The 26980-nt window shown below is 37.3% G+C and overlaps 1 protein-coding gene across 1 annotated transcript in view; it reads left to right on the forward strand.

The window, feature by feature from the left end:
- LOC115432779 (polypeptide N-acetylgalactosaminyltransferase 10) overlaps nt 1-26980 on the forward strand; it is a 189185-nt gene that overhangs the window by 58298 nt on the left and 103907 nt on the right. Inside the window, exons 2-3 of the mRNA XM_030153783.1 lie at nt 16535-16637; nt 23186-23324. Coding sequence (XP_030009643.1) covers nt 16535-16637; nt 23186-23324 — 242 coding nt within the window. The remainder of the gene's footprint in view (nt 1-16534; nt 16638-23185; nt 23325-26980) is intronic.

The following is a 26980-nucleotide window of genomic DNA, read 5'->3' on the forward strand; positions in this document are numbered from 1 at the left end:
AATGCCATAGCTACTGATGTAAGAACTGAAGTGATTTTGGTTATTATCCACAAAACATGGAAAATGGCTAGATATCAGCTGTTAAATTAAACTCTCATGAGCTATTTTTGTTGTTATCATTATATTTGTCCAAACACATTTCCCTTTAGTTGTACCAGGCATTAAAATGAACATGAAATTGAAGAAAACAAGGGGTGGTCTAATAATTTTTTCCGCAACTGTAGGCCTATATGGCAGGATTAAAAAAAAAAAATCACAATGTTAGTTTTTTCCAATATCATGCATCCCTAATTAAAACCTTGATTTGCAACCGTAGTAAAAATGCACCGACACAACAGGCTGGAAAAGAGTATTTTACCGGTGGATCGCAGTTTAAATGCGTTTGTGCCGTAGTATGTGGTGTAAAACCCAGTGCTTCAGGTGACTGAGCAGAACAAAGTACACCGTGACCCTCTCAGTGTGTCTTTGTGTAAAAATCCTGAGTGACGTGGCCTTCAGTCATCCGGTAATAGACCGGTAAAAGACCACATTAAATTTAACGAGGGATCACACAGCCAGGTGAAACGACACACAGGGTATCGGCGTCACTTAGACGGTGTCGTGGTCGCTGTCAGTTAATGAGAGCATGTTGGACGGAGACGGAGCCATGTCCCCTCAGTGCTTTCACTCTTGAATATTAATAGGGCAGAAAAGTGCCCAGAGTGGAATGAGTTTGTGGCAGCGTGGAGCTTCGACTCTCTGATGACTGTGGTGATTAGAAGAGTGGAGGAAGGTTTCAGCATCCTCTGGGCTCCGACTGTGAATCTGTACACTCCTCTACTTTAGTAAACAAACAGTACGGCACTGCAAAGAGACAGTACATCCTCTGTTTGTGTCTGCCATTTTTAACATTGTGATGACCCCACACCCTTCAGGCACTAGGGGTCGCTGTTAAGTCTGGTATTTTACAGGTGGAGCTATGTGGATTAGTCCCACCTGTGTCAGATGTGGCTCACCAATTTTTACAGTATAAAATGGCTGTTCAGTCTCTGGTCTGATCTGGTCTGGTCTGGTCTGAATTCTGCCCTGGTCTTGTCTACCTGGCCCTGCTCCTCTTGACTGGCTTCGTCTGTTCTTTTGTTACCCCGCCCCCTGAAGGGGAGGCAAGGGGTATTGTTTTTGGTTCCGTTTGTTTCTTTCTTTATTTGTTTGTTAACACTCTAGCAGCAAAACTATTGCTGAAGTCATACCAAATTGGGTTTATAGATTGCCAGTGACCCAGAATAGATGTCTTTACATTTTGGGAAAAACAGGTTAAAGTTTAACCCTTTCATGCACAGTGGTCACTCCAGTGGACAGTTCTTCTCCAGCTGTTCTCTTGTATATTCATGGGTTTTATTGTTTTAGATCCATATCAGCCAACACAGTGGACGCTTATGCACCATCCCAAACATTGACATTCATACAATTACTGGAACTTTGCTGCTCTTGATAAACCTGATCTGTAGTAACATGGTTTAGTGTAAATCAATTGCTAATTGTCATTAGACTGTAATTAACAAACAATTTTTTTTTTTTTTTTTTTTTTTTTTTTTTTTTTTTTTGCATATCCACCTGAAACCCAGCAATGCATTTTGTCCTCTATAGGGGACAAAAGTTTGACAGTTTTACTTAAATGCTGTCCAATGCAAAGGACATTCCATTAAAAAATTAATCAATAACTAAAAATGATTAAAAAAAAAAAAAACCTGAAAAAACTGTTGCATTATGCAGTTTCCAATCAAGACATTTTTTTTTATGTCAAAAAGCTAAAAATGTCAAATTCCTGGGTCTCAGGAGGATATTATCTTCATGAAATGAGTCATAACTAATATTAGAGTATGATAAAATGCAATTTAGTGACATAAAAAATGTTTTTATTTCATAGTTTTCACACAGTATATCACTTTCTGATGATGATTTTTAAATAAATGTTTATTTGTTTCAAAACTTAAATACATGGTGTCCAGCTGAGTGGACATTTTTGTAACTCCACGAAAAATAGGCTCATTAAAAAAAAAAACATCATATGCATTATTTTTTTCATGCCTAAAGAGGAATAAACACACTCAAGAAAAAAATATTGATTAAGGTTCTCATAATTTTTAAAATCTTTTTTTTTTTTCCCCATTTACTTATAATGGGCGAAATTTCAAATGTCTGTAGCAGCAAAACTATTGGTTGAAGTCATACCAAATTGGGTTTATAAATTGTCAGTGACCCAGGGAAAAGTAGGTTAAAGATAAAATTTTAATGAATTTTTACATATTTTTTCTTCTCCCATTTACTTATAATGGGCAAGATTTCACATGTCTATAAAAACATAAATTTTGTTTCAATTTACTTCAAACTTGGCACATATATAGAAGCAATTGATACGCTGACATCAGCACACGACATCAGCTGGATCGATGCCGAAATAAGCTACAATATGTACCAGGGGCGGGGTTTGTTGTGCCGGGCACCACTTGTTTATTCTGTTTTGATGTTGTTTGAGTTTTTGTTGATTTTAGTTTCATAAATTACTGTTTGACTTTTTACCACCTCGTCCATCTCCATCTTTGTCACAGTCTATGAGCAGGGCTGTGACAACATAAATATATTTTAATTTGAAAGGGTACCTGTAGTGAATTTTCATTGCTACCTATTTCAAAAGATCCTGTAAAATATGAGCGGTTCTGTCCAGTAACTTGTGTTACAGCCCGTTGTCCAGTACAGGCGAATACCAACTGAGTTTTCCATCAGCCAGGCATAGTCAGCGACATGTTGCCTCCTTCACGGGCTGTTCCAGCACCGGTAAGAGAGGCAGACTTGTTGATTTGTCTGATTACCTGGGCTGCGAAGGACTGGCCACTGAGCCCGTGCAGCAGACACCAGTCTAAGATGACACATTACCGGCCAGTGCTGGGTCGCATCTCTAGGACAATGGCGGAGTGCAAAGCTTATAGCTTCACAAACAACAAGTGAGAACACATGCTTTCCACTCAATCTGGCTCACTGACTGCTGCTTGTTTACTCACACTTGATCACCCGTAGTCAGTTAAGGCTCATGACTTCTGGCCGGCAATAGCTGCCCCCATAGGTTCTGTCCCCGCACTTAATTCACATAATGAAAAGGTCCAGTGTGGTGCATTTATGGCTATTTTTGTTTTATTTTATTATTTTGTATTGAATGCGCACCTCTCTTGCCTGTAAGTACTACACAACACACAATGAATGTTGTAAGCATGACGAGTAAAGGTACACTTGAAGTTAAGAAAGTCAAAGTCACTTCCCTGAACCCCGAACAATCAAAACTGAAACTTTTCAAACCAGTGCTGCTGTATTTAAAAAGTATATCTTAATTGTCTCGAGAGAAGCTCCATATTTGGCAAGTTATTAATTTGCATAATAGCTTTTTAAGAAATTCGCTCTAGCCTTTGTGTGACTAATCGCTCTCATGGAGGATTTTCTTTCCATATTCAGGACAAACTGATTGCACTTGTTAACAGAGGGAGAATTCTTAATGATTTAAAACAGCTCCTGCTGTGTTTTGTCACATATTAAATGTCATTGTGTCATTGCTTATCAGGTTCAAACTTGTGCTAACAGTTTTTCTTTTTTCTGATGTAATTTATCTTCCAAAGCCATGGTGGTACACAGGCAACAAACACATTGAACAACTTCTGTTCAAAGTCCAAAGAAAAATATTAATTGGAGCCGCTTCACTGTTCACAAACAAACAAAAAAAGTGAAATTATATTAAGAAATCTGGTGCTCATCAAGGATAGGGATGGAATGCACGATAAACAGAAGAGTCAATCTGTTGCAAAGTTGTTAATAATCAATGTTCAGAATACAAGTTGTGCTAAAAAATAACCATAAACATATCTGAGGTACTTTGTGTAGTTGAAATGTGACTTATGTTTTTATTAGGGATGCACCGATACCGATACGAGTATCGGGCATCGGCTCCGATACTCAGTGTGTGTACTTGTATTCATACTCGTAAAAGTAATTGGATAGAAATGCACTGATACCACTTACAGCCATGTGACATTCACAGTTCAGTGCAGCAGGTACGATGAGGAGGAATAATGTGTGGGGAGTGTGGAGATTTAACCAAATAAATGATGGTGATAAAAGTAACGCTGACTGCAAGTAACGTTACTGACACAGACGGATACGGACGCAGCGTTCTGTCCGTCCTCTGTGTACATTCCATCCATTTTCCAGGTGCTGGCGGATGTGTACCCAGACAGAGAATACCACCGGGAGTACGGAGCGGTGCAGACTGCCGCCAGCAGAATTGAAAACGAAACTTATCACTCATTTCGCTTTTCTCTACCTGCTGAAGCTAAGCTTTTAAAACCTTACCAGTGAAAACGCTGCAATATCAGTATCACATTAGTGTTGCCTCTGTCATCTCCATGTTTGTTATTACTGACTTTCTTCTTCTTCTCAAAAAACTTTACTCTAATTCGTGGTATTTGTCCAGTATGGTTAATTCAGAGCGGCACCCCCTGGTGGATTAATTGAGAAACGCTCATTCCAACACATTAAATGTCAGTCGCAGCACTTTGTTCCAGTCAGACTAATGACAACGACAACTAGAAGCACTCGGAGAGCGCAGACCTCCGCCAAGGCTGATCAGTGGCCCCCCCCCCGTGGGCCCCCCCACGCCAAGGAGGTTATGTTTTTGCCAGGGTTTGTTTGTTTGTCTGTCTGTTTGTCTGTCCGTTAGTGTGCAACATAACTCAAAAGTTATGGACAGATTTTGATGAAATTTTCAGGGTTTGTTGGAAATGGGCCCCCCCCGTGGGCCCCCCCCACCCCCGATCACCACCAAAATTTAATCATTTCTTCCTTAGCCCATTTCCAACAAACCCTGAAAATTTCATCCAAATCTGTCCATAACTTTTTGAGTTATGTTGCACACTAACGGACAGACAAACAGACAGACAAACAAACAAACAAACAAACCCTGGCAAAAACATAACCTCCTTGGCAGAGGTAATAAAGCACATTTACAAAAGGAACTAAGAACTGGAATGGGATTATTAAGTACTCATATCGGTACTCGGTATCAGCAAGTACTCAAATTTAAGTACTCGTACTCGGTCTGGAAAAAAGTGGTATCGGTGCATCCCTAGTTTTTATCAGTCTTTGTCAGGGCAACTTCAACCGCAGTGCATCATGGGATGCTAATCATGTGACACCAAACAATTAAAGTCAAGAATGGATGAACAAGTGCCAAAAAATGAAGGGGAAGAAAAAAAATAAAGAAAATTCATGATTTAATTATTGAAGATTGAAGTTCTAAATAAAATTCAATTTTTTATTTAAGACTAAAAGACATTTGTTTTTGTATCGCAGTTCCTCAGACACATTTTGGAATGTATTTTTGCACTGCTCACTTTTTTTTTTCATACATCTTAACTACGCGAGTCATGTTTTTACTAAGTCAACCTTGTGAAGACTCAACAAAAACTCCATATTTTGTTTTCCTCACTTATCTAACCTGTAGTTTACTATATTTGAGGTCTTCCTGTCTGTAAGCAGGATTTACATCCATATTAATGTTAATGGTTCTAAACTAAACTGCAGCTCTGTCTGTCGATCTGAAATGAGTTCAGCTGCAAAACATAAAAAAAAGAAAAAAAATCGCACAAGTCAAGTACATCCAAAGGGAGTTTGTGCACAGACTTCACGTCTTCGTACTTTTCTCAACTCACTTTTACTGCACACATCTGATCACATGGGCTCCATCTGTTCCTCCAGATTATTCCATCTTCTCACTCTCGTCCTCTTTTACTGTCTGTCTCAATTACGTTCTTTCGTTTCAGCGCCCACCCACGTTCCGCTTCCACAAAACTAAACATGTGCACGCATTAGCTGGAAACTTTTCCTCTCTCCTTGTCTTGTTTTTCAAGGTCTCGTTGAGCGTCAAGAAAAGCCCCAGAGGAATATCATGGCGACGTGCACTGAAATTTTAATCAGGGGGAAATGGGGCGGCACAATCCTGCTCCTTTTTAGTCTCAAAATCTGCACAGATGGACTCTCGCTTCTTGTCAGGTCGCTGTGTGACATGGCGAGGGCATCTGGATCTGACGGAGGGGAAGGACGGAAACAGAGGGAGGGAGGTTACAGTGACTCGTACAGCAGAGGCCACTGTAAGAAGATAGAGAAAGGATAGCATGCACATTCATCACACACATTCTTTAACACGTACTGAATTCAAGGTTTTCTGTGTCAGCTTGACCTAGACAGTCGGATACTGCAAGGACAGTGAGGAGAATTGAGGAGGAGGTGCAGGAAAAGTCTGGGGATGTAGCATCAGTCCTGATTATGTCTAAGAACAGGCATTTCAAGTAAAAATACCATTCGGCATTCGCAGGGACTGTCCGGCCATTCTTTGAGGATCATTTCTCTTCTGGTCGATGGTGATGGGCCAGTTCTACTAAAGGCTCATTCATGCTTAACCCATAAAGTCCCAAACATCCACCTGCAACCAAAAGCATCTACTGATCTAAAATGTTTAATACCTATTGATCACTAATCCTGTCAATACATGTAAATAATTGGTGTAAAATGCAGTTTGTCATCTTTTCATGGTCATCAGATATGACCCATTTGGACATTCAGAGGCTCTGTAGTTACCGTGGAAACACTTCTACAACATTGATTCACCAGTAATTAAGGAAAGTGGATTGACACACTTGGTTTATGTTCAGTTATTGATATATTTGACTGAAAAAGTCACTTTTTCTTCAGTTTTCTCTTTTTTTTTTTTTTTTTGATATAATAACCCTCAACTTTAATCTGAGCTTTTCTTCTGAACATCTACATGATTAGTAAAGTAAACATCAGAAAATACCTGATTTTTCACTTAAAAATGCCAACTACAGAGGATAATATTATAGTAAATGGTCATACATTATCTTGAAAAAAGGTTAAACTGAGAGAAAAATTCATTTGAAAACTCCCAGAAAACTAGCACTGGGTCTTTATGGGTTAAAGACGCTTACATATATGGACAGAGCGTTCTGTCATTGCGTCCGTATTTTTGTCTGTCCTCCAAATGGAAAATACGGAGCAGTACCACTGGGATCTGTGGAGGCATTATTAACATTTGAAGAGAATAATTTCCAGAAATGGTGGAACTTTTTAAAGGGTGACGGTGTGAGTTAGTGAAAAACTACCGACATATTTATAACTACCCTTCTCAGTACCAACATTAGTGATACTTCCACTGTTGTCGCTATGTTTGTAATTAGTGAGTTTCTTTTTACTCTTCTTTCCTCTTACTCTTCTTAGTGGTATTGGGCCAGTATATTAATTCAGAGCGGCACCCTCTGGTGGACATAGTACCAAAACCTGACAACCTCACAAATTCAACTTGTTGATTGTTGATAGAACATGTCAGTGAGCTACAGGGCCATTGGTCCTATTTTTGGATGGTGGAATCTGGAATACTGCAAGGGAACCCAGAGAACATACAACTCCACACCAAAAGCTCTGGCGCTGGGTTCGAACCCATGAGTTTGTCATCTCTTGAATCATTGTGTAATTTTTGGATAATTGGACACATTTATTGCACCGAGACCAGAGGTGACAGTCTATTACAGGATCAACTTTGCGCTATGTGTGGTGTTGCTGTGGAGGTGGGAAGGGGGTACACTAACATTCCTGAACTAGGATGAAGACAGAAGGCAGGGTCTCTTTAAACATTTACAACCAAAGCTGATTGTAACACAGCTGACAAAACTTGCTTTAAATCAGTGCTGGTACAACTTCATCTGCTGACAGCAGCCTCCAGGATGGACAGTCTGTGGTGAAAGAGGATTTTATAGGCAGTCTGACAGAACAAAAAACTTTTTCCTGTGTATAGCTATCATTAAATCATGCCAGAAAAAGACATTTATTGTAGCTTTACAAATAATAGAGAACATGATGTCTTGGAATGGAATGGAGTTTTTTATTTTTTGAATATTGCAAATGCAGAAATCCAGCCCTTTCTAATCTTTCTCTAATCTACAGTTCAGCACACAACTGAGACGAAAGATATTCGTGACTTGGAATAAGACTAGAGCTGCAAAAATGACTCAAATAATCAATTAGTTGTGAGCTATTAAATGAATCAATGACTGAGAAAAATAAGTAAATAAAAACTTAAGCTGAATCCTTACAACAGAAGCTCTAATTCCTTACATTTTAATAGGACAAAATAAGGTAATATGAAGCAGCACAGAGTATAGATAGATAGATAGATAGATAGATAGATAGATAGATAGAAAAAACAAACTGTAATGTGCAAATTAAAATGAAATTTTCCAGTATGATGGAGGTGCATTAATGAATAGGTTTATGACTGGGTTTAAGCATCAGGCAGAGGTGAGTTTATTGTAAAGAGAAATGGAATGTGGCAGGAAAGATTTGGATAGTTTTGTCAAGTCTGTTGGTGTCTCTGGCTCTGATGCTGCTGCTTCAACAAACAGCCGCAAACAATATGGTGCTGGCCACAACAGACTGGTAGAAGATCTCTAACATCTTGTTGCATACGTTGAGGGATCTCTCCTTCATCAGAAAGTAGAGTCTGCTTATCCTCTTCTTGTACTCAGCCTCGGTGTTGGATTTCCTGTCCGGTCTGTTAATAATCACCACACCCAGGTATTTATAGTCCTCCACCTCCTCCACAGCCTCCCCCCTGGTCCATAGTGGCTGTGTAATAGTAAAAATATTGAAACTAATAAAAACCGAAGATGATATTTTCTTGTTTTTTTACTCGCCTGAATACTTCGGGTTGTGGACCAAACAAACATTTGAGGAAATCAGCTTTTTCAAATAGGGCTTTTATTAGATGGATGCAAAGGAGATAGAGAGGAAATGCAGGGAGAGAGCAGACTGTGATAAGGCCTCAGATTATGAGGTATGGACTCGACCGAGGGAACCACTACTGAGGAAGCACTGACCACACAATTAATCAATTCATTGAGAAAATATTTAACAGATTAATCAACAGTGAGTATAATCATTAACGGCAGCTCTACTTGGGATTGTGATTAAGATCCTCAGGTGGTCTTTTGTTAAGATCACCCACCCCCCCAGTCTCTGCATTAGTTTACTTTATGCTCTTAACCACAAAGTGTGAAACTGCAGACTCATTTTCCAGAAAGTATGTGTTGTGTACATCAGTAAGTTATCCGGTGTGCTTTCCTTCTGTCTGATTAATAATTCACTGTATTTCTTGCAGTCAGTGATGCCATTTGTATTGAAAGTGTTTCACTAATTGCCTCCTCCCATCGAGCTAATTGTTTCTCCATTGTGCTGTGATCCTGTAATTCAGCACGCCGAGTCACTGAAAGTCGTTCAGTGTGCAGAATGACTAAGTGGAGGCAGCGTCAGCCTCTGTGTGTCTGTCTGTGTGTGGCTGCTGTGGATATAAGGCCTCTGTAGAGCTGTGCGTCACAGCATTGATATTCTCCTCACAGGGTCGTCAAGCATGAAATAGAAGAGTGCACTTTCTGTGGATAAACTCTCAGCAGAGCTCTGTTGGATAGTGAGAGTGTGATGCTCTGGAGAAATCTCCATGCTGACACTGATACTGACAGAAAACTGAAAAAAAGAAATCCTGCTGTGTGAGCTGTGCTGCTGTAGAACAGCACTCATAGGTGCATGCCAGCATGTATGCATGATTTAAGAAAGAAAAAAATGTATATACTTTGAACAAAAGTATGTGGACACATTGAATTCAGGTGTTTCTTTTCTAACAGGGGTCTGGGATACAAATGACTAATGACAAATGTCATAATATAGTTTTATATTGGGATAAAAATCATTGCATTGGTTAGTTTTGTCTTTGCTTCCAAAATGCCTCAGAGATGGTTTTTAGTTATTTTCTCTCAACATTGATTGATTGATTTTTTTTTTTTTTTTTTTTTATCCATGACTATGATTTTTAAATGTTCTACCATCTACTTTGTTCACATCTCACTTAGGAAGATAAATCTCCCATTAAACTTTAAGGAAATATTGATGTTTGTATCTCAAATCAACATGAACAGAACATCTTACAGCTGTAGCCACAATTTGTCCCAGTATTTTTGTCCGTATAGTTTACGAGGGGTGACTGAAAAGTTTTGAGCCTAACATGGAAAGGATTAAGATATTAAGACCAAATTTGGTCCATGAAATCTTTCACGTATCTTAATCCTATCCACTAAATTTCTCGGTCATAGCAATCTTTTCCCCTGTTTTACAGGTCTCTGAACTTTCTGTGTCAAGTGTTTCCTGAAAAATGGACAAACTTGAGTATCAGGCTGATTTGTGACTATGGATGAGACTTGGGTCCATCACTATCAGCCTGAGACCAAGGAGCAGTCAAAGCAATGGAAACATCCCATGTCACCAACCCCAAAGAGGCTAAGGTCATATACGTACTTGATGACAGCCCGATACTCAAATTTGTCCATTTTTCAGGAAACAATTGATACAGAAAGTTCAGGGACCTGTAAAACAGGGTTATAGATTGCTATGACCGAGAAATTTAGTGGATAGGATTAAGATATGTGAAAGATTTCATGGACCAAATTTGGTCTTCATATCTTAATCCTTTCCATGTTAGGCTCAAAACTTTTCAGTCGCCCCTCGTAGTTTAGTTTATTATGTTGTGGACAATCCCATTTAATTAACTGTATCAATAACAGTAAAAAGGGTAGTTTTAGCCAACATGGCTAGTATGCTGCTATAGTCCCCGGCCTGATCCCAATAGGCACCCTAAAAAACCCCAATATATTACAGCACATTAAACAATAAAAAAACAATATATTACAGCACATAGAAACATCAATATTTCCTTAAAGTTTACTGAGAGATTTTTGTTCGGAAGTGGAGGAAGGATTCCACTAGACTGTCTGCTTCAGCTTTCTCAGATACTTGGTAGGCATAAAAAAAACTCACTGAAACAGTCAACCACAAGTATGTCCATTAGGAGGTAGATGGCAGGTTGTTTTTCATTCAAATAAAGAAGTTTAGTTTTCAATCTCACAGTAAAAGGCTCGTCCAGCCATGCACTCATATTCGTTCATAACAGCAGCATGCAGGGTTTGTTGAAGTATATCACTGTCGTCTTTGCCAACACTCAACATGATTCAAAGGCAATGCTTCCCAGTCGTACCCTATGCACTTTGGATCTTTTCTTGCAAGTGTTTTAGTGATGCTCTTAAAGCCCTGCATAAATATACCAGATGTCCTGTTTTTCTTATAGAAGCTGAGCTGTGTATCATAAAGTGATGTTTGGGGCCTTTGAAAGGGTTTCTGCTTGGATACAACAGTTTGAAGAAGTGGTGATGTTCTATTATTAAATGTCTAAGAAGAAAATACAGCAGCAAAGTCCAATTTTGTTTTTCTTCAGTCACTGTCACCGACAACCATAAGAATATTTCTTGCAAGTGCAAATGGAATGAGTCCTTTGTTAGTATACTGCAAAAATCAAAATCTTACCAAGTGTATTTTTCTAATTTCTAGTCAAAATATCTCATCACACTTAAAATAAAACATAATCACCAAAAGAGTAACTTTTCAGTGAGATATAAGAACTTATTTTTAGACAACAGATCTAGAAAATCTTATGTCAAGAAATCTTACCAAGATAATTTTCACTTGTTCCATTGGCAACATTTTTTTTGGTGAATACAAGATTTTTTTTGGTTAATTAAAGCAAAAAAGTCTGCCAATGGAACTAGTGAAAATTATCTTGGTAAATTTTCTTGAAATAAGATTTTTGAGATCTAATGTCTAAAAATAAGTTCTTAGACTGTATCTCACAAGTTACTCCTTAGGTGATTATGTCTTCTTCTTAAGTGAGATGAGATATTTGACTAGAAATGAGAAAAATACACTTGGTAAGATTTTGATTTTTGCAGTGTGATTGTGTCCAAGTTGATCCTTGCCCGTCGTCAAAAGCTTTGAATTCTGTACTGTGAAATTGATCTCTTGATGTGGCGGTGTGTTATCCTGGGGTGGGTGGGGGTGTGTGGGTTGGTCGGTTTGTGATCTGCATTTATAAGGAAAGAAAATAACTACATTGCAACAGCATTTAATAATAGCATGTAATAACAAAAATAGTATTAATTATTAATTAGTGCAGAATGACACTGAACATCTCTGGCAACGCATTTCGGGCAATTTGTTCAAGTAAGGTTACCGATAAATATGGAGGACGCTAAAACTGCAACCATTATTCTGTGTTGTAAAACCTTAAAATGTTAAATTCCAGGCTTTAATATACATAGCCTAATGTGTAGGCCTGTTATCGATATATATATATATTTTTTGTATCAAATGTACGATGTGGCGGCAAGGTTTTTGCCGTGGAAACACTGTGTAGATTAGATCAGGTCAGACAGAACATTTTTAAGAGATCCTGCATCAGTAAGTTGATCTCATACCGAGCCATTCCCTCAAGATTGTTGAGCATTTTGTCCAAAGAAAAAACGGGGTAAACATGAAAAAAAATTGGTAGACTCTTAAGAGTTGAATTCTGCTTTAGAGCAAAAACTTATGACTTCTGAGGATCTGATTGCAGCTCATTGCAGTGCATTTCAGAAAACTCTCTTCCAAGCAAGATTATCATGGGATCATCATCATTGCTGTAAACATTCTGGCTTCATCCTTTTCCACTTAAAGACTCTTTAAAACCCAGAATTATGTGAATCCCTAAGTTGCACTATGAAGTCTTCTGATATGTAGTGATGTGGACTTTTTCAGTGACGAAAGGTAAATTGAGGCCATCAGTCGGAAGCTGTTGAGTATGTTTTTTCATCTTCAGTATGAACAGTTCAACTAATGAATGTTCATCATTGCAGAGTTAAACTTTTGGTGGTGGTGGTGGTGGTGGTGGGGTTGCTGAGGACACAGAAGAGCACCTGTTTCTTTGAATTTTTAATCATTTTTGTCAGGATAAGGATTCATAACTACCATTTTGATTGATTTACTTTATTAGTTTGGTGTCAGTATTAATTTGGTTTAGATCACATAGGACCATCTTCATGCACATATGACCTGAAAATGTACAATTTCAGTATTTCCTGCATTGTGAAGCTCAATTACAGGTTGGTGCACCACTTCCTCAGACATTAGCAGTCACTTAAGTGCAGGTATATGTTTTATATTTTCTTTTTGAAGACTTGATCCATTGTTCTCTAAACACAGGCTCTGCGCTCTGCATGACACTTGATCAATCAACGTCTGCAGTACATTGTGAAAAACAGTCTAAAATGGCTCTGAATTTTGAATTTGCTGCATCACCACTTTGACAATTATCTTCCTCATGAACACTAATTAAATGTCTTGTGAAAACTGAAACCTACAGCCATCCTATGCACTAATTTCAGCCTGCCACTTGGATAGAAACTATGACCAGTTGTGTTATTGGTTATCAAAGACTGGCAGACCACATGTACAGCTTGAGAAATGAAACACCTGGTTGAAAAGTTTTGCCTCAAACTCAAAAACTCCTGGAAACTTTTTCTGTAGAGGTCTTATCATAACATACTTAGTTGGCTTCAGCCAGTTCATCGAAGGCGTCCACTGGCTTTGCTGTTTGAGCTTCTTGTTTACAATAATACATAAGGTATCAGTTATATTTTGGTTCTGACCAACAGCAACAATCCATGGTTCTTTCTCCTTCACTGATGCTAAAATATTAATGAAAAACAGAAGAAAAAGCATCACCACCTTCAAGTGATGTTCAGATTCCTTCCCATACAGTGGTGTTTACTGCTCCATATGAGTGCAATAGATCAATTGCAAGTACACAGTTTCTCAACTGCGCAACACATAGCTACTTGTGTCTGCAGAAAACCAGAAAACTGGAGCTGTTAAACAAGCAATGGCAAATTCTATATGTGTACATTAGGGATGCACTGACTGCAAAATTCATGGTGGATATCAATGCAGTATTTCAAGTAACATTTTGGCTAGTTGCCAATGTTACTTTCTGTTTCTTAGTTATTTTCCGTTGATATTTATCGCCACACTTTACGAAGAAATCTACATTTCAGCCCTTCGTCACATTATCTTTGAATGTAAACAGACTCACATGTAGAAATTCACAGAAGAAAAAAGGAAAAGCAAAGCAAATGGTGCCAGGCACAACAAAACCTGCCCCTTGCACGTATTGTAGCTTATTTTGGCATCAGTCCACTCTTTCATCCATATTCAATATTTGTTAAATATAAAAATTATATATGGGCCAAGTTTTAAGTAAATTGATGTTGATGTAGAGTGATGTCTAAAATTAATCTATATCTCTGCAACGTTTTAAGTAAATTGAGTTAAAATTAATATTTTTATAGCGATTTGAAATTTTGCCCATTATAAGTAAATGTAAATTTCCCCGTGGGATGAATAAAGTATCTATCTATCTATCTATCTATCTATCTATCTATCTATCTATCTATCTATCTATCTATCTATCTATCTATCTATCTGTCTATCTGTCTGTCTGTCTGTCTGTCTGTCTGTCTGTCTGTCTGTCTGTCTGTCTCTCTCTCTGTCTGTCTCTCTCTCTGTCTGTCTCTCTCTCTCTCTCTCTCTGTGTCTCTCTCTCTCTCTGTCTGTGTCTCTCTCTCTGTCTGTCTGTGTCTCTCTCTCTGTCTGTCTCTCTCTAAATGGGAAAAAAAAAGATTTTAAAATCATTAAAAAATGTAAAAATGTAATCACATCTATTCTGGGTCAGTGGCAATCTATAAACCCAATTTGGTATGAATTAAGCCAATAGTTTTGCTGCTAAAGTGTTAACAAACAAAGAAACAAATAAAGAAACCGAACAGAAAACAATACCCCCCTTCGAAGGGCGAGGTAGTAAGCTTAATAACCTTAAATAACATGACATGGCACAACTGCCATTGGTGAAAATACATCTTATATACTGATATTGGCCAATACCAGCAAATTTCAGTTGATACAAATGTCTCGGCGATATAATGAAGTAGCTCTAGTTTCCATGTCTCTCAAAAAAGTTGGTGCTGTTTAGGAATTGTTGGATAGCCTGCAGTGTTAAAACTTTCAAATTAGTCTTTTGTTTGGGTGCACTTCCATCTCTGGGTGAAGAAAATGCTTTTGCAAGTTGTTTCAGATTGAGTTAATGCAGCTGAAAATCTAGCTTGGCATTTTACCATTAGACATGCATACGTTGTGAAAGTGCTTCATTTTATTCTCTGCATCACTGAGACTTGAGACTCGGATCGTCTTCTGTCCAGCTGTGGATGGTCATAGAGATGGAGAAGCCATGTCGTTGTCCCAGTCAGTCAGGGAAAATGAGGCAAAACAAGTCATTAGGATCTGCTTTGAATGCACAAAGGAAAGAGCACCGGCCATCTGGAATAAGCCACACATGTCATCGTTCTCTCAGCAGTTTTTAGAAGTGGGTGCAGCTCAATTGACTCATTCAGGTGTTTGGCCTCTTTGATAATCTTAGGCTTGAATACTTTGTCCCACTTTGTCAGCACGTTTGAGGCCGTTTCAGCATCAGAACACAGTGGGAAGTCTTGAGTCTAAACTGTGGAAAATACACACAAAGACATCAAGCCAGTTCCAGCCAGGTCCGTACTTTGTGAACTGCTTATAGTCAATGCAATAAAAGACAGAGTTTAAATAAAAAACTTGGAAATGCATCACAGACATCTATGGTTTTCTGCTGGTCATGCACAATTTTTTTTTTCTCCTCCCATATGTAGTCAACAGTCAATGGTATATAGTCAACCATCGCATGAGCTCCGTATTTGTTTTATTGCGTCAGGTTCCTTTCATTGGTTTTTTCATAGTCACTCTCACTTCAGATGGTGTGGCCTTTTTCCCTAGTGGAAGATCACAAACTTTCCACAAAAAAAAAATAAAAATTGTTGTCAGTATTATCGATGGAGTTGTTATGTGAAACAGTCCTCTCAATATACACAGTCATAGCTAAAACTTGGCTGTGACATTAAATGACTGCAAAAAATTTGATTTATTTGCCAATAAAAGTCTTATAAGTTGCTAATAACTGTTCTTCAATGTACCTTATGAACATGAGAATAAAACTGAAGCACCTAAGCTTGCAAAAACAAGATTTGTGTCACTGTATATTGTTGTAAAGTGTTGATTTGAGTTCGATTTTTAGGTCAATTAGCTTTACAATTGCCAAGAATTACTAGATATCAGAGTAGTTGCAACTTTATAGACTTAGTGCTCAGTGGACTTTTGTACTCTGTGATGAGACTGAATAATAAATGGGGTATTTGTGCACTCCTCACTTCACTTATGGAATAACTTTTATGTTTTAATATCCTCAACAGCTTTTGAGGTGGAGCAGACTTTTATTATTCTTGCAGCTGTCTTGCATACGAAGTCATAAAAACCCTCAGTAAAGACACTGTGACGTCTACGTGACCCTCTAAAGTTGCAGGGCTTCATTTTGGGTGGGGACAAAGGCAGGAGTGTGTCTATAAATGTGGCCGTTTTAATGACCTGCTGCTGTGTTTTTGTGTGCTTTCAGGGGATGAACCGAGCGGGGAAGGACGCCCAGGTGGGACGTGATGGCGTCCGGAGGAAAGACTGGCACGACTATGAGGCGATCAAAAGAGACGCATCTCGAGCTGGTTCGTTCCAAAGCCCCTCCTACGTATTTGTATCTATCTATGTGGATTTATCAGCGGATTTTTTTTTTTTTTTTTCACACCAATTTAATGCAAATTGCTGCAAATGTGGCAAAGTATATTTTTCATCTGTATTCTCTGGATGGACACAGTCACCTAAAAACAGATATATCAGTTAGTGATGGCCCGATCTGGATTTTTTTGCTTCCGATCCGATTCTTTTGGGATTAGTTTTGCCGATACTGATCCAATACCGATCTGATATGGACTTTTCACAATGAAACTTTGATTTAAATTTTTGGAGTCATTATTTAGAGTTTATTATACTGTTTTTACTTGAGATCACAATTGGGCTGAATGTGGAACCTGAACTAAAACAAGTATGACACCTTTGACTCTTAATAACTTTAGTGTCATTTTTGCACCTTCTAAATTCATACTGTGGGACAAATTAGAACCTTATATTTTCCACTGCTGTGATGTGTCTATGGACAGGTCCATACAGGTATATTATATGGGGGTGCGTTCGGTGCCGTGAGTTAGTAATGTGAAGTGGGTTACTCACGGGTCGGATTGGAGCGCGTCAAAAGACTGTCAGTTTACTTGCGGGGCGGGTCGAGTCAAATAATTCCACAAAAGCCCCGCAGGTTGGAAAAACCCTGACTTGCGCATCACAACCGGACCTCATAATGAGTGCGTGCAGAGTGAAAGTGAAACTTTTAGACACTTTACTAGTTCCTCTAAGCCTTCCCCTGTTGTGCAGCTTTTCCCTATTTTCAGCCCCCCCCCCCCCCCCCCCCCCCCCCCGATCGGCCCAATCTCATGACTAAATCTGATCCAGTCTCCTAAAAAATGCTAGATCAGCAGCCGATACCGATCTGTAGATGGGATCGAGACATTCCTAATACCTACCTAGCTATCTAGCCATCTAGCTAGTGCCAAATCATAACAAAAGTTTTCTCATGACACTTCACATACAGAGTTGGTCGAAACCACACTCAAGCCAGTATATAAGAATAAAATTACAGAGTTATTGTCACATGCAAACAGCTACAATCCAACATTCCCTTGACACTGTTTATCATTCAGCCCTAAGATTTATTACAAATGACAGCTACAACACTCACCATTATGACCTTTATTCTAAACTTGAATGGCCCTCTCTATCCAATAGGTGTGGTAGACATTGGATTTTATTTGTTTTTAAAGCCCTCCCTGGTCTTTTACCATTCTATATTAATTTTTTAGTATCTTTTAATGCAAGTCAATACCACACTCCCTCAAAGGACTGGCTCACACTGCAGGTTCCTTCAGTGCGTACTGAATTTGGAAAATTCAGTTTTTTCTGAAACCTGGAACGCTCCAAAACCATCTGAAACTTACCACAATTTTATCATTGGGACAATTTAAATCCTTAATCACTTCGTATTTTACCTCCAGCTGCTCCTGTTTTTAAGTAGATCTTTGTTTTTAGTTCGTCTTTATCAGTTTTACTTTTTGGTACTTCTCATATGGCATCGTATGTTCCAAGTATTTTGTGTTTTAAATCCATAAATCCATCTTATTTTATCTTCAGCTGCTCATGTTTTTAAGTAGACCTTTATGTTTTCAATTCGTCTCTGTCACTTTTACTTTTTGGCATTTCTGATATGTCTGTTGCATGTTTCAAATGTTTGGTTTTGTCTCGGCTATATTGTGAATTAGGTTGCGCCCTCAAGTTTAAATAAAGGTTATGAATGAATGAATGAATGAATGAATGAATGAATGAAATTTAGAGAATATAATGCCAAAAACGTCATTCAGGAAATAATTTAGTGGTAGAATCAAAAAGTTCTCAGACAAATGTCAAAAACAAAGACTGACAAAGACAGGAATCTGCCAATGGAAACATAAACTCTAATGGAGCTTATGTGGAAAAAAATCATTTTTTTTATTTTGATAAATAAACTTATTTTTACATTTGTCTGAGAACTTTATGACTCTCCCCCGTACACTATGTTATAAGCTAATGTTTGAAATATAGAACTCGGACTGAAAATACAAGACTAAATCAGAACATTGTCTTACAATATCAGATACTGATTGAAACTTCCAAAGTAGAGTAAAAAAAATAAAGAACTAAAAATAACGCGTACAGTTAGCATCTGCCTCGTATAATAATAAAAACAAAACCCCAAGACATGGAAGAATCATAGAGTGAAACTGAGCTTAATGCCAGCAGAGCTTTGTTCTAATTAGCAGTTTCTTTAAATGAGCTTTAAATAAACCATATGTGTCCAGTTCTCTAATAGCTGATGGAGTGGAATTCTATTCTAGTGCAGCTTCATCACAGATCTGACTCTTAAGCTCTTCTTGTGACTGGACTAATGGAACCTGCAGCATTTCTTGTGGAGCGATATGCATTTGTTCTTATGTGAGGTCATGCATGAGACGGACAGCAGAGTACAGTCAGTGAGAAAGAAAGAGTTGATGATTTTTATACTTTTACCAACATTTTAGCCAGGAAATGCCTAGAAATAACCCAGAATGCTCTAAACCAACCTACATTTTTGAGCCCATGTAAAATAGCTGAAAGGTTATTTCTCTGATTTCATAGTTTCCTTCTGCACGTTTACAGTAGTTTTTCACAACAAAATCAAGTTTGTTTTTTTATGTTTTTATTTATTTTATCTATAATACACTGTCTTAAGAATTTATTACATACAATAATGATAACACTGGTCAACAACAAATTTATTGTTTAATTATTTTGAGCTGATTTAGGATAATTTTGGTGTGCTGAATCCAAAAATCACATTAATTTTGCTCAATCAGGTCAACTTTCTGAACTATGCTACATATTGGCTTTTTAACATTTTTGCTTACATTTATGAGCATTTTCACATCATATGATACAAAATTCTTTCATATTTCTTTGCAATAAACGAGTTCTGAAGATTTCACTTTTGCCAATTTATGATTAATGTTTTTTTTTAATATTACAGGTGAATGAAATGGCTTTGACTAGAAGATCTTGCAAAAATAATCCTGACGTATTCTGCTGCATCTGCGGTTAATACACCATTGTACCTAACAGGAATAAAGTGATCAAATGATTTTTTTTTTCTCTTAAAACCTATTTTGGGTGAGAACTATATAAAAAATCAACTGATAAAGTCACAAAAATGTAATCAATTTTGTGAGAAGATCAAATTTTTCAAAATCAAATTAGCAAAAAAAACCTGACCTGATAGAGAAAAACAGATGTCATTTTTGGATTTAGCAGTGCAAAATGGTCCTAATTCAGTTGGAAAAACCTAGACAACTTGCAAAAAACATTTTTTTGTAACCCAGTGTAATTTATGTCCAGATATTGAAAGTTAAGTTCAGTCTCAAAAAAGGTGCAAAATAATTGGCAAAAAAGACGTTTCCTGACACTTTTATTGCAAAAACAACCTAAAGAAACCTAGGCGGCCTGTTGTACCAGTAGTCCTTATAGTTTTAAATTGATCTATTTGATTCTAAGGGATAAAAGTTTGTTCCACAATAGAGGCTTATTTCAATTTTTAATGGAAAATCAATATATTGAGCAAAAATGTTTGTAAGAACTGTAGCAGATTGCATTGTACTGCTTCAAATTGAAACCGTATCATTATGTTGTCAGTGGCAGATGCAGACTACTGACAGCCAGAAGGAATATGCAGAACACGTACGTTTTGCAATTTTGTTTCTCACAAACGCCATAATTTCATAAGACAAGAAATGATTGTAGATTAAAATGGTACACATGTACTAATATTAAAAATTGCACCTTACTCTGTAGAAAATTCTGGCGCATACACAGAGGAGAAAAGAATAAATAAGATCAAAGAGGTAGATTTAAAAAAAAAAACAGCTACAGACAGTTCCTTTTTATTTATGGTGTATGTTGTAGAGACAGAAAATGTGATTGCAAAACTTCGTCTAGTAAAACTACACGGCTCCTAGACAGATGAATATGCAAAATTACATAAAATACATCCAGATTTGTGTTCTGAGCTGCAGAGAGATGATACTAAGAAGCCCTGAATGACTAAATGTTTTGGGAAACACACTCACAAAGATTGATGATTATTAGGTAACAGACTTTAGATGTTTCTGCTCCGTGTGAATATTTAAAACCCAGTAATCCTCCACTCGCACATCTTTCCTCCTCTGGGTTGAATTGCTCTTCATCTTTGAATGTTCTGAACCCTGCTGTAATAAAAAACTATTTCTGTCTGCTACGATAATCACACCTCAGCTTTATCCTCCGCTCAGGGAAATGTGCCTCTCTTCTCCAAAAGTGTAAATCAGTAAAATGAGTTTCTTTCTGAAATGAGCCGTTAAAAGCTCAAAGTTATTTTCCACATTAGTTCCCTTTAGGAGTGGAAACAGATCATCTCTGCCTAATGAAACGTATGTTTTTTAGGAATAATGATGGTGGTTTATGTTCCTCTGGTAAATACAGCTGCGTTAGTTTTCATTTATTAAATCTAAACATTATGGTTTCAATATTATATTTAAATATTAAACCTCAGCTGGAGATTAGTTGGCTTCTTTTCCATGTTTTACCAGTTTATCTTCTTCTAGACCTATTATTATTATTATTGTTTGGTTTTTTTTTTACACAAAGAAATACCAAAAATACATGAAAGAATATATTTTTTTTTCATTTTAAAGCACTGACTATTTTACCGTTACACTGTTAAAGTTGTACTTAACTGTGTCAGTCCTTTTTATATTTGGAAAAAAAAAAAGAATGGTTATCAGCTAAAATTTGCTTAGAGGGAGAGAAGTGAAACCCCAAAGGAACTTTGTGTTGGTAAATGCAAGTTATGCAAATTTACAGGATTTCAGTTCTGTTGCAACATGTTGATGGTCATATGAACTATGTTTTCAGGTCAAAAATGTCCAATTTCATCACAATTAATGCTATATTTTCATGTCACAAATGGCCAAGTTCTATTTTAACTGAATTTACCTGAAAAACAAATATTCTATTCTTTTAGATTCCCCAATTTTTCTTACAGGATTATATACTACATATCACATGTTTTATTTTTACAGGTTGCACTATGGAGTATGGTGCTGATCCATCCTGCTTATGTTACGTCAATACATACATGAAGAATGTCACACGTCACTTTTTAAATCAACAGTTTTTTAATAATAAGCATTTTTATAAAGAAATAACCATTCTATATTGTTATTTACTCTTTAGTATGATGATAAACTATACAATAAATAATTCTGATCCTAGTTTTTGCACAGGGATCATTTGTGGAAACTGTGACATGGCTGCCGAGCATCAGTATGATGGGATCTGTAACAACCATGTCACATCCGTCCACTGACACATTTTGTGTTTTTGTGTCAGCTGTTATTGTTTTAGATCCACAATACTAACATTTATGAATAAGAGGAGAATTAGCAATAGTAAGTATATAAGTTTATTACTAATAAAGTACTGGTACTGACCAGAGCATCATGGGTAATGTCACGTCCGTCCACCAGCAAAAGTTTTCACATACACGTGCTATTCAAAATCCAATATTTCTGAAAATAGAGCTTCCACTGTCAAATAATATCAGTAGTCTGTGCACAAATGGATTAGCATTATTTCAACACAGTTCTATGCATTTCTGACAACTTTTTTTTTGACAAAGATGGCCACTCATTTGACCCCTTAAGTAAATTTTAGCTGACATAATATTTGTTCCTTCACAATATATATATATATATATATATATATATATATACACACACACACAGACACACACATTCACAACTATACATTTTGTTAATCAATTAAGTGATTATGTCATAATTGACTTCATCAAAAAATTCCTAAAATATAAACATGAGGAGACAACATTTTCTGGGGGGTTCAACTACTGGTTAAAAATGAAGAAAACACAAGTGAAAGATTTATAACAATAGTACAAATTAACAAATGAGGAAAATCTTTTCAGTAGTCTAAATTAATTTCGTCAGCAAAATTCCTTAAATGTTGTATTTTTTAATCATTAAAATAGTTGGCAATTAATTTTTGGTATAGATTTATTAGAACTGTACAAATATTGCCATTCAATATTAAATGTAAAACAGTGTTTTTAGAATTTACATAGAAAAACCCGACTCATTTTAAGTGTATTTTTGTTTGACTGTTAAATTCACTCAGTCTGATGTGACCCTTAAACTTCTGTTCTTTTCTCCGTCTGTCTTTAGTAAAATGCTCATATTTTTACTTGGCAGTGAAACATCTCTTAGTCATGACACAGCCTCTAAGTATGATAGCGTTCACTTTGCAGTTGAAATCTGTCCACCTGTTGTTATTCCAGTTCTTAACTCCAGGCGTGTTTCTTCTAAAATCTTCCTCCGACAGTTTAAACATTGATTTTGGAGCCAGATTTTGATTTGATGTTGGTTTTTTGTTTGCCTCAGAGCGTCAGGAACACACTGTTTCCTCTGTGCGTGGGGTTGGTAAGTGCAGAACTAAAAACAGCTGTTTAACCATTTTTCCTTCGTTGGTTTTTGTGTGTGCGATGCAGGTAACGGCGAGCAGGGGAAGCCGTTTCCTCTGACGGACGCCGACAGAGTCGATCAGGCCTACAGAGAGAACGGATTCAACATCTACGTCAGTGACCGGATCTCCCTGAACCGCTCGGTGCCTGACATCCGCCATCCGAAGTGAGTCCATCGTGTCTGTTTGTGAAGGGAAACACTCCGAAACCTCTTCAACATCCTCAGCTCATTTTAAAAGGGCCTAAAAATATAGCTGTGTTAGAGGCATGCACAATTGCTTTATATGAGAAGCCTAAAGTGGAAATGGAGAAATCCAGAGTAATGACTAAATGAACTTGAGTCAGATACAGCTGCATCTGATTCCAACTTAAAGGGGTCATATTTATCTAAACCCACTTTTATTAGTCTTGGTTCATTTATTTGTGCATTTGGACCGTAACAGTTCAGAAAATTTGAATTTGAACCCTCCAGGTGCTGCAAAGCTACCTTTATATTAATTTTGTCAAAAATCGAGTGGATTTCTTCAACCCCTTTTAATTCCTTCTTAATTTGTTATGTCTATAACTAGTTGCGTCAGGAGATTGGTGCATATAAGGTCGAGAGTTCTGACGAATATTTCTCCGAGTACGCCATAATTGTTTGTCAGCAGCAGCGGTTGTAGTCCATACTGCAAATATGTCCAAACTTTGAGCCAACTACCTAAAATGTTCAGTTGTTGGTTGAACGGGACAGAGCAGCACAGCCAACAACCTGGTGGGGGCGGGGCCTGAAGTGGCTCATGTGCATTTAAAGGGCCAGCGCTCAAAATGACCTTTCTGGTGTCATTACTCAGAAATAGGGTTGAAGTGTGTGGAGTTGAATTAATGAAGAATTCAGACCCAAGCAGAGCATTTACAGTTTATGTAGACCACAGGGAAATGTTTGAAAATACATAATTCCATTTAAAAAAAAAAAAAAAAAAAAAGCAAAATATCACTCCTTTAAAGGTTTAGACATTTTTAATGAAGGCTCTGGAAAGTCATCTGCAGCACAAGATATTAACACTTACATGAATGCAACATGTTCAAATGATATTTCAGAATAATAAATGGTGATGATGATAATAATCTTTATACATAGTAAAAGTGCTTTACAAAGAAATTCATAAATCTCAAAATGATGAAACATACAAGTGATGTAACTAAAAGGTTATAAGAATCAAATAGATAACAAGGTACACAAAGAGCTGAGATAAAACCGGACAAGAAAAAGTATGTTTTAAGAAGAGACTTTAAAAAAAAGACACTGATTTAGAAAACTGAATTTCCTCAGGCAGGTCTTTCCAAAGCTTTGAAAAACGGATCTGATCTAGTTTCCATCCTGGACACTGGAACAGATAAAAACAAAACCCGCTGTCTGAGCTTTGCAGATTGTGCATGAGTTAATATGGAGCTAAAAGGACTAAAATATCATCAGGAGCGAGGTCATAAAATCTTAAAATCATTCCTGAAATGAACAGGTAATGTGTTGATGTTTCATTAAGGAGCTGCTGAATCAAAGTGATAGTGGAGATCTACAAATATAACAGTATAAACAAACCTCACGTCTACATGTTTGACAGGTGATCCCTCACAAATTCCAACATTTACAAGAGTATTTATTGAATTAAATAATTAAATAATTTATTTATTTTGGATAATATAGTGTCACACAGAATACACAATCCTCTGGTGCGCTTCTTGTAATCTGAGTTTGTGTCAGGTTTCCCATTATAAAATTAATTCAATGTTTGTCTGATATTGTCTTTTTTGTTGGTTGTACTATCTTCCCTCAATTCCTTGCAATAGCTTTTTTTTTTTTTTTTCTTTGCCCCAAGCAGCATTTTGTCAAGATAACTGTTGCTCCTTATTACAATTTCACACATGAACCTTACAGCTCACAGGGATCTTAAATCCTCATATTTCTTGCAAGAGTTCATGTATCATTTCCCCAAACGCAGTTATTCCCATAAGAAACGTGGACGATCTACAGTCTCTCCAACATGTCTGATATCAGTGGAGCAGTTTACGTTTTCTGTGTAATGAAGAAACAGTCCGAGTTTTCCCAGGCAATTTCCCTTCATATCTGCTCGTTCTTGGACTTGGGGTGGATCTTGCATATGTTTTGCAAATCACATGTCAGCACGGCAGGGAAAAGCAGATACTCTTGGAGCCTGATTTACTAAAGGTTTGTGCGTGTAAAAACAAGTGCAAACTGACTGCGCACACAAAAACACGTTGAAGCTTATCTACTAACAGGACGCACCGAAGGTTGCATCTCTCATCTTGCGCAACCCATTTAGCGTGCTTGCCTTGATGAATATGCAATATGGGCGTTTCTGCCAGAACGTGCAAAATTACTGGTAAGGGTAGATGCAAATATTTATTCAGCATGTGAAATGTGATTTACCAAATCCAAAACTGATTGCGATGGCTGATGTTGCGTCTACACTACAAACAAAAAGTTAAGGATATTTTTAATTTTTGGGCTTGTTTTTTTCAGTTGTGAGTCTTGCACTGCGCTTTTTACTTTTTTGTGTGTGAATTGAATCGAAACACATTTTTTTAAGGACCAGAAATTGTTTTATTTACAAATGGCAAAAATTACAAAAAAAAAACCCAACAAAAAAATAAATATCCTTAACTTTTTGTTTGTAGTGCATATTTAGCACGTTTCAAAGGCAGGTTTTAACTGGCACAGCTTCACACAAAACTGGCTGCAGTTGTTGTGGTGAGGAGGCGGCATAGGCCCAACCAAAGGCAACGTAGAGAACCAATCTGATCTGCTCACGTCAACATTTTGGGAATGACAGAAGAAAAAATAACTGAGACGTATGGCCTACCCAGCAATGCCATTTTAGAACTTCTAGATGAACTAGGGCAGGGATCACCAACCCAACTATCCTGCATGTTTTAGATGTTTCGCTCTTCCAGCACTCCTGACGGGTCATTATCAGGCTTCTGCAGAACTTGATGATAGGCTTATCATTTGAATCAGGTGTGTTTGAAGAGAGATACATCAAAAACATATAGGATAGTAGCTCTGGAGGACCAGGGTTGGTGACACCTGAACTGGGGGATGATTTAGGGCTAGTCACAAGGAGGAGTCATGCAATACCTTCCATGACTAAACTCCTCCAATGTTACATTTACTTACATCTGGATCATTCTAGTGCACTGTTGTCATTTGTGCTGGTGTATCCCAGAGCAGTTTTTCCAGCATACTGTCTCCATGGCGACAACTAGTAGCACATGCAAAATCCTCAATTAAAGGACTGATATTTTGCTGTTTTAAAATGGAATTCTGCATTTTTAAACTTTTCCCTGTGCTCTACATCAACTGTAAATACTATGCGTGGGTCTGAATTCTTCATTATTTCAACTCCACAGGTCCATCTTCAATCCAGTTTCTGAGAAATGACACCAGAAAGATTGTTTTGAGCGATGGCCGGACATATTTTCTGTATGGACTATAACCGCTGTTGCTGACAAACAATTATGTCATACTCGGAGAAATGTTCGTCAGAAGTCTTAACCTTATATGTGCAAATGTTGTGACGTAACTAGTTATAGACATAACAAATTAAGCAGGAATTAAAACAGGTTGTAGAAATCCACTCATTTTTTACCAAAATTAATATAAAGATGACTTTGCACCACCTGGAGGGTTCAAATTCAAACTTTTTGAACCATTAGGGTCCAAATACACAAATAAATGAACCAAAGACTAATAAAAGTGGGTTTAGCAAAATATGACCCCTTTAAATAGGTCGGTCTCCAAGACTTTGCACCTGTTGTCTTTTG

This window comes from Sphaeramia orbicularis, chromosome 14 (genome assembly GCF_902148855.1).
Source record: "Sphaeramia orbicularis chromosome 14, fSphaOr1.1, whole genome shotgun sequence".
Lineage (NCBI taxonomy): Eukaryota > Metazoa > Chordata > Actinopteri > Kurtiformes > Apogonidae > Sphaeramia > Sphaeramia orbicularis.